This window comes from Vanessa cardui, chromosome 13 (genome assembly GCF_905220365.1).
Source record: "Vanessa cardui chromosome 13, ilVanCard2.1, whole genome shotgun sequence".
Lineage (NCBI taxonomy): Eukaryota > Metazoa > Arthropoda > Insecta > Lepidoptera > Nymphalidae > Vanessa > Vanessa cardui.
The window spans coordinates 6,241,807-6,251,255 of NC_061135.1; the positions used below are offsets into that span (position 1 = coordinate 6,241,807).

At 32.4% G+C, this 9,449-nt stretch overlaps 1 protein-coding gene across 4 annotated transcripts in view; it reads left to right on the forward strand.

The window, feature by feature from the left end:
* LOC124534600 overlaps positions 1 to 9,449 on the forward strand; it is a 47,416-nt gene that overhangs the window by 22,480 nt on the left and 15,487 nt on the right. For 3 of the 4 annotated variants that reach the window (XM_047110526.1, XM_047110529.1, XM_047110528.1), the window contains 2 exons: positions 8,806 to 8,997; positions 9,284 to 9,434. In XM_047110526.1, the coding sequence (XP_046966482.1) occupies positions 8,806 to 8,997; positions 9,284 to 9,434 (343 nt within the window). The remainder of the gene's footprint in view (positions 1 to 8,805; positions 8,998 to 9,283; positions 9,435 to 9,449) is intronic. The other variant, XM_047110527.1, reaches the window with a different exon arrangement.

Genomic DNA, 9,449 nt, shown 5'->3' on the forward strand with positions numbered 1-9,449 from the left:
CTTAATCAAATGCCATACACGACGATCTTTTAATATTTGTGTGTACCTACAAATAATAATTTTAATCTTTTTTTACTCTAAAAAGAGAGCCAACGAGTAATTTGTCTGATTTTAATTGATAACGCTTACGATACGCTAAAATCTTTAAATATAATGAACCCCTTCATTAGGTTCCTTACTTCCTTCCTTATCTTGTTTTTTATTTATATATACCCATGTTTGATGGAACTGTGGATTTCCTTTTAGACACCCATCTCACAATAATCAAAAACCTCCTCCAGAGTAGATGTCTTACTAGGACTCTATACTTGCTTCGGACACGTACAGTCTGAAACAGGAAAAGGTCAAAGTCACATAAACATAAATGTTAGGTATATGAAGGTACATAAAACTTAATTTTATAATTTATGAAATACATTTTAATAAAATTAAAATGTGTCGAACATTACGCAAAAAATTGACACCTAAATGGTTATACAAAATAAAATGATGATATCTTCAGAACATGAATTTAGTTTTAATACTTCATTGTCCTCTTTTTGTATTGACGTGTCCTTTAAAATGATTTCGATGAAGACCGTAAACAATATCATGGTGTTTTTATTTCGTCGTCGCGTAGCACTTGTATTCACAATGTGACAGAGTGACATCACGTCTTATGAATGTTTACCGAGTGTTTTTGTTGAAAATTATTATAAACGGCATTAATAATCGAGTGTTTATAGAGATGACTTGAGAACGCGATGCATTTTAATAAGATATAATTTATTTGTTCGTGTAATTGAATCAACAGTGTTTGATAGTTGGCTCAATAAGCCACTTAATACTTTAACGAGCTGACTATTAGCTTTGTATGATTCAAACATGTTTCACAATTTATTCGTCGAGAACCTTTACCGTTTAAATTGTTCTTGGCACTCGGTCAAAAGTAGGTACATCATATGAAAAGGAAGGTTAAAACTTATAATTGAAAACACATCGCAAGTCATTACTTGGGATGACGTAATAACATCAAAATAATAACATTATATAGTTCAAAGTGAATTAACGTCTAAATACTAAGTTTTATTCCTATAGAATGAAAATAATACCTATATTATACTGAAAGAAATATTTATCAAATTCGATTTCTACTTGATGTGAATAAAGTAAAAATTGTAGCACAAAGTCCGTCGATCAGACAACACGTGTTTTATTTGCGAATTGATGATCACACCAGTTTGGCAGCCCCATTACATTTTTTTTTATATCGTTTGCCTGATCGCTGGCATTAGCGACGGTTATTTATCTTAACAGGTACGCTGTTTCCGATAATATTTATTATTCGGCAGCTTTGATTGTAGTTTTATATCTCAATTAATTTATTCATATTCAAACGACGAATTGGAAAAATAATACCCCACAAAACATTTCTAAATTCAATTGTTTTTTATATTTTAATATACATGTTAACTTAACATTACGATATATTTATATGCTATATATTATATTATGCCCATATTATGTATACTATTATAAGTGTGACATCTTATTGATATAACAACAATATGTGTAATCGCATGTAAAATTGTAATTTATATGATTACATAGTTTATTATAGTATATTTATCAATTAAAAAGTTTGTTAAATTATTTACAGTATAAAGTTTATAGATACTTGGGTGCACGCGTTTCACATACTATTAAGTTGCGGTTTCCAGGCGCAACACCCACTTTGCACATCGTGAACACGCTCGGACATTGCTTTATTTTGAAACCGCAATATGTCTTTCGTGTAATCATGTGTTTATTTTATTATCAAATTATGGACATATTTATGATCTTTAGGTAACTTAGAAACAACAGACAGTCTTTTTGGGATTTTTTCGGATTCATTTGTTAATTTAAAACGCAAAAATATCAACTACAAAAGGATACCTATGTTACCATTATATTATGTCTAGATATTACTGTTGCATATGATAAAGTAATAAATTATATATAATTTTAAATTTAAAGTATTTGTGAGTTATTTTCGAATTAACTTATTTTTATTCTGCTCATTACTTATATTGCTAACGGTAACAACAATAAAAAGTAATTGATGATAGATCAGTAACTTCATAAGTGTACTAGCTTACCGGAGTTAATAATACATTCAATACGCCAAATGTCAATATCATGACTCGGCCGAGCTTAAAAATTACGCTCTCGGTTAAGCAACTGTGTAATTATTACTTATGTTTATTTAAGCCAGCCATACAAGTCATAAAAACGCGATATCCTCGACGTAAATAAAAGTAATTAAAGACTGCCGTCCTCATATGTGCGATGGCTCTGACTGGTAGTCCTTTTGTCCTTGTCCTTGTTTTGTTTTTTTTTTTTCGACTTCGAATGAGCTTTGTTGACATGCCGTTTATTTGCATAGACCCCTGAATCGGATGGATTGTCAAAAGTAACCGCATTGTTCGAACATTGATAATGATCATAATGTGCTAAACGCTAGCTGTCTTTCGGATTATCTGAGATCGAGACGAAAAAGCTGATTGTAATTGTTTACCATCTGCTCAAACACCGTGAACTGGCCATATGCCACAAAAAATGTAACTAGACAATGAGGTTCGCACATTCGGTTTGTCGAGGTGAGTGAACCCTAGTAGATGAACATAGTCTATAGTTTTTGTTGGTGCTACGTCTGTACAAAAACTGATTTAAATAAACCTACTAAGCATTGATACCCGGCACGTTTCGCGGTCTCAAATATTCCAAATCAATATCTCATTTTATTTTAAACATGCGTCCGACACTGTACGAACTTTGAATCTATAAATTTTAGTTCCCATTATCTTAATGTTGCGCAATACTTTTTTTTTAACATTTATTTTTTATCGACTATAATTATTACAATGACAATCGTTCTTTGGGTTATTGAAAAGAAATATTCTTAGTGATGTTTTGATTATAAATACTTCACAACCGTTTTTTTTTAGTCTTCACAGTTTTTATAGGACATAAACTAAAAAATGTAGAATATCAAACTTTAAACTAGCCAGTATTAGAAACATAAGTCCGTTGACTTGACCATTGTTAACTTATAACGAGTACATATTTATCTTTCATAAGATTGACAATAAAACAAGATGGCTTTAGGTTTTCATAACGTAACTGCAGATTCATAAACACGGTTTATAGGGATTAACAGTCGATATGTATCATGAATATAAATGAGTCGAGACAAAAACGAGATGTGTCTGGGGAGAAATAATAAGAGGCGTTCGACAGCAATCGTCTAGCAACCAACGTCCTTGAGTGCAGAAAACCTTGATGAGTACAATCAACCGCCACCGGATAGCCGCCTTCATTCAGGGCTGCCAATTAATAATGTAACCTTTAATCCTGAATGCACGCTTACTACGCGCGCAAACCGACATTGCAACAATGCATATTTATTTTGCGTATATTTTTGTACTTCGAAGTGGATATCTAGCGAGCTCTAATATTCAATAGTAGTTCATAGTCAATGTATTTAAAAAAAAATAATGGAAATGTTGCAATGTATTACAGCCCTGTTCTAATAATGCGTAGGTGCTAGCAACTGACGACAAAAACTAAAACTGAAAATAATCGTCTATTAACGGCGTGGTTTACGATACTCGTTCCGATGCGGGCTATCCGTATATGTAAACCGGTAATTATGTGCATTGCGATAAGATTACTTTATCTTGTACTTGTTACCGCTGAATCTTAAGTAGGAGACATCCGAATTTGAATATCTCGATGTAAATCTATAGCAATAATCGTTCCGATTATATCTACTTCACAGCTCTTTGTCCGAGAGCAATTCAGTGAATGAGTGTGAAGTGAATAACTAAATTACAAAACGAAGATTTCCGGCAGCCGGTGATTATCTGAACGTACCATTATATTATCAAAACGGCTCCGTATATGTGTCACGCTTAAAATTCAACTTTAAATGAAATTTAATTTAATTTGAGGCACGACCTGTCAGCTTATCGAATATAAATTCTCTTAATAATCGTTACCAATTACGCGAGTGTACGGCCTCGCGGTAGAATATAATCATTCGCAGAAATATTGTAACTGCTGATAGTTGCGTGGTATTGAGATCTTTTTGCAGTCGTAAGTAAGATGTAAAATGAAATGTCCATAGAAAAGCTGATTGATCTTTTGGACCTAAGGCTCAGATGCAGTGATTGGTTACTAGCTCGCCGCACTGGCCACCGCAGCGGATTGATATTATGAAACTATCGCAATTTGTGATTGCCGATTCGTATTATGTTCTGATTAATAGATTTTTGATTTTTATTCAGTAGCTAAATGCTGCTTAATTCTAATATAACTCTTATATACTGATTAATCAGTTCGCTCTTGTTAGTTAAAATGTAATGGAAAGCTAATATGGCATAGGCTCACGCAATCGTAACTATTTATTAGTCATTGTTAATGTATGTGAACATCATTAGCGCTTGTGCGGAGAGATTCGATCGTAGTATCGCTTACATGCTTAACAATACGCGCACGCAGATATCACTGATCGGCCTTTCTCTTGCCCTTCCGCTATTTGATATCTGCGCTCGGACTGACGCTCGATTGTCTGTCGCAGTCAAGTTCACGGCCTCTCTTGATCGATCACCGTTCAAACTGTATATTGTTTTTAACCGATTTCAAAGGAAGGAGATAGTTGTATGTTGTTTGATGGGTTTTTTATCATTTGTGTTTATCGATTTGCAATCGGCTCGACCGATTTGGGAGATTTAAACTACTACATATACTATACTAGATATAATATACCGTTTTTTTATAAAATGTAGAAAACAATATTTTATAAATTGTCATTAGCGGTATATTTTTTACGAATTTAGTTTTATTCCTCGATCTTGTAAAATCTGGGATGACCTAAACTCCTTTATAAATATGAAGATTTATATATAATTACTTACTTTTATAGATATCCGTAGTAATTTCTTAGTTGTGTAGAATAAACTAACATTAATGCTCATTTACTGGCGCTCACGCACTTTCCGATAACTTAAGGTCAAATGGTTTGACACAGAATTAATCCTTATCAAAATGAATATCATGTTTATTTTAAACTTTACTGTAAATAAAAAAAAAAATAATATTTGGACTAAAAGTTTTAGATATATTCACGACGTTATCAAAAACGTTCAAGAATAATCGATAGACAATCGATAAGTTCGGATTTCTTATTATACTGATCCTCCTATTCTGTTGACTATATAAATATTCATAACTATAATTATATACATACATATGTATTTCAGTATTTGATGTTACTACCAGATGTTTTGATTAAAAATGTATTTAAAAAAAAGTGAAGCTTACAGTAATAGAAGATACGATATTGGGATAACCCATTTAAAAAAAAAAACCAATTGAGTCATGCTTTACATTACGTTCATTTTTTTGTTATATCATAGTCGGTTGTCTTTTTTTTTTAATATTTATACATAGTACGCATTTGCTTTTTTGTTAAATTAAGTAACTATTTTTATATGCCTCGTTTTTCTATTTTAAATCATCTTTTGTTATGCTCAATATTATTAATTGACTCTGAGTTTAATTCCTCATCGAATGGGATTTAAATTAGTTTATTATAGATTACGTATATTGATAACTTCGATTTATCTTGTTTGGTACTAATTCAATATAATATTAATAAAAGGCATGAAATGTGCGTAAAAATTCCAAACGCATAATTCAACACTTCGTAATTCGTGACGCTGATCGCCGTATTCGTTGTAGATGCTATTGAACACAATATAATTTAAGATCAACCTCGATACGCGATCATTAGAGTGTTCCATTACGAGCGAGTATTGTTTTCGAGATTCGGACTCGGGTTCAATGACTCGTGCAAATAACTTCCAAGTTTCAATCTATGTCGTAGATCACGTTAATGGAAGTAATATATTTTTTTTTAATAGAAAGTAATGGTTAATGTTTTACTGTTCTTAATACGCACACTGACCATGAGATGGCAATATTTTATATTATTGAAGTTATCATAATGATAGGATACTATTATAGAAAAAATTGTTTACGACTCTAGATACGATTCTCTCTTGTTAGGCACTCGTAATTAATTTTTTTTTTTATATAAATATGTTTAATAATAATAATTCTGTTTTAGACATTTCGTTTTAAGTTTGAAAATAATAGGTATATGAACCAATAAGTAGCCATTGGCCAGGCCATGCTTTGTTTTATTTATATTCGTTATATAACTTCAATGAGCGTATAAAGCCTTACTTTTTTGACATAATACATGCGGGCTATATAGACGATAAAGTTCTACACCAGTTTATTTGAAAATAGATTGAATGCACAGACATGATTCCGTTATAGTGTATTCACTTGTATGTATGTATGTATGTAGTTATACTGACATGATTTCATCGTTGAGTGTCCCTATTTTAACAAACAAAAACGTTTTGAAAGCTATTCGATAAACGTTTTGCGTTTGTTTGACTTACTGTCAGATATAAATCTCCGTAGATCACGAGGTCGTTAATGTGATATTCGTGTCGGCGCCGTCTGACTGAGCTACAGGCACTGTTACACTATTGTCGATTCAAATGTGAGAAGTCTCATATAGATTTCATTTTTTCAAGCTCTAAATTTTATATTATCATTATATTTTACTTTTTGAAGTTGTACCTAATAGATACACACAAATTATAAGATAAACTATTACTTAATTAATTTATATATTAAGATTTTTCAATATTTTGAATACCTAGTCATTTTAAGTAGCGGTTTTTCTATAAATTGTATTATTATCTAAGTGGTAAAACTGTAGAATTTGTGTACGCACACTAATCTCTGGAATTTCCAGTTCGTTTTGAGTAAATATTTTTCAATTAGATACGTGTTTATGGGGGAAGGTTATACGTGTTATGATTTCATGCAGTGACCATAAACGGCAAACAATTTGGTAAACTAGACGCAAGTACTATTTATGTCTACCATCATAAATCAGGCACGGATAATCCAAATGTGGTAAAAAACTTATGCGAATCTGACACAACGACATGCGCTCATTTTTTTTTATAATTAAAAACATTGTATTTGTATTTAAATGACGCAAGGACGCTATTATTTGCTTAATTACAAAATCATGTTATTAATTTATACTTACATATTCGATCAATCATTCCTGACAGATCATAATAATAAGAAATGATTAGATGCTAAGCTTAGTATCTAATACCTGCATTCATATTGACTTATGGAAACAAATTTATATGATATAGTCATTTTATTGGTTATATTAGGAAAAAAAAACGTATTTCTTGTATATTTTTACAATTAGTGTGAATAAGGCCTCGTGCCGTGTTAACATGGGGTAGTTCAGGGTGTTTGATATGCGAGCCGTGATAAGGCCACCGGCCACACGACACTTTAGCCCCTTGCATTGCGAGGGCTGCTTGCCCTTCCGCCTTATTGATTAGTGCCCTTCATACATCACCTTATTGCTCAACAATACTTACAAATAACTTATAACTTAATACCTTAAATACATTATTAGCTGCGTTTGATATGACTTGCCTATGGGAACGTAATAATTGGAATAATATGTGTGGCTTCCGCCTGACCACCATGACTTATGACGACATTTCGCATATATATATACTAATAATTTCTTTACGAAACATATTTCTGGTTGTGTTTTAAAATATTTTTAGATTATAACACAATACGCTAACAATATTGTTATGAGGCTTATTTTTATTTCAAAACGTAAATTATTTCATTTGTCTTATATTATTTCAACACAATCATATAATTTTAGCATCATTCATCATGCATTCATTAATATCAATCATTAACAGGTCATGAAAAGATAGTGACTTCAAGAGAAGATAAACTGTTATAATTAAATAAGCCTAAAATTAATTGCAAGAGAACGATCGCAGATAAGTCGCGTTAGACAAGTCAAATAATAGAAGCGTGCTGTAAATCCCTTGCTTTCATTGTGTTATCGAAAGTCGTGAGTTGTACATTCGTTCTTCAAAGTTTCCACTTAGGGAAAGGGAAGAACAACTTGGCGTTATATGCAGTACTATTGTATATATTTATTGGCACATATACGTCTACTTCCACTAATCGCGCACGACCGGCGCGAACGTGCAAACTAAACATCGATATTTTCGGTCATACACGATGAACTAATGTGCAAATAAAACGAAATCCAAGCAATATACAGGAAATGTATGAATGGTCGTTAGATTTAATGCACTGTTTGTGTAGCCTGTTACGAATGTAAAGGTGCAGTATTGCGGCCAGTGAGAGCCCTTGCGAAACAACTGTCGGTACTAGTTACGCTAAATCAATCTTGCCGAGCTAATGGCACCTCTCGCTCAATGTGATTATTGTCGTTAAACTCTGCAATTGCTTCAACATTCCCAGCAAATGCGGAGCTATCTTAACGAATGTTATGTCTCTGGTTGTAAATTGCCTCTCTGAAAAAGTTATCACAATAGTTGCTTAGATTTACTTATTTGTATGTTGCTGAATGATCTTACTTTCAGCAATAATATGCGTAAGAAAAACTTTGAAGTGAATTATATTAAATAGTAAATTATACCATGTTTTGTACCTTTCGTTGAAACAAGTATTTGAATCTGCATAGACACAAAACGATAAAAATATTGATCAAGTTTTGTCTTTTTAAAATGTTTGCACCTTTTTATATTGAACCTTTTTTATTGTTTGTTGATAGTAACAGCATATTGTAAGTAATCTTAAGTGTTATAATTAATGTATCTATATTATTTACAGTTCGCCTCGTCAGCGGCAGAGAGTGGAGCATGCGGTAGTAGTACGTCATCGTCAACTTCGTCATCATCATCGTCATCGTCCTCATCTTCATCATCATCTTCGGATTCCGACACTGCGGATGCTGCTGGCGGTTCCGCACACACGTCGCCCGATGATTCCAACGCTGCTCTCGCCGCCGCTTGCCAATTGCAGGTAATAGCATAGCACAGCATAACATGTAACTTGTAACATGTTTAACATTATACATATTAATATCAGTTTTTATATCAGTATTTATTCACTTTCAAAAGTGACATTATTTTAAATGATGCAATTTTATTAGGAGTGGTTCAAATTTAGAAAAAATAAAAACTTTATTTAATTAGTATTTCTAACGCTGAACATAAATGTCGTAATAAATTATAATTATATAATACCTATTACTTTTCCTATAAACTAGTCTATGACGTAATTAACTTATCAGAAATAAATCCCACAGGTCATCGACGATGCGGACCTTGCGGAACTATTTCCAGAACAAACATCGAGCGCGCCGGCGCAACAGCCCAATTTCTCGACCTTCTCTGTTCATAACGCTGCACCTGAAAACGATGACAAATCTATCGCAGATAATGGTGAGTCAAATGGAGGTAATATTTGATTTG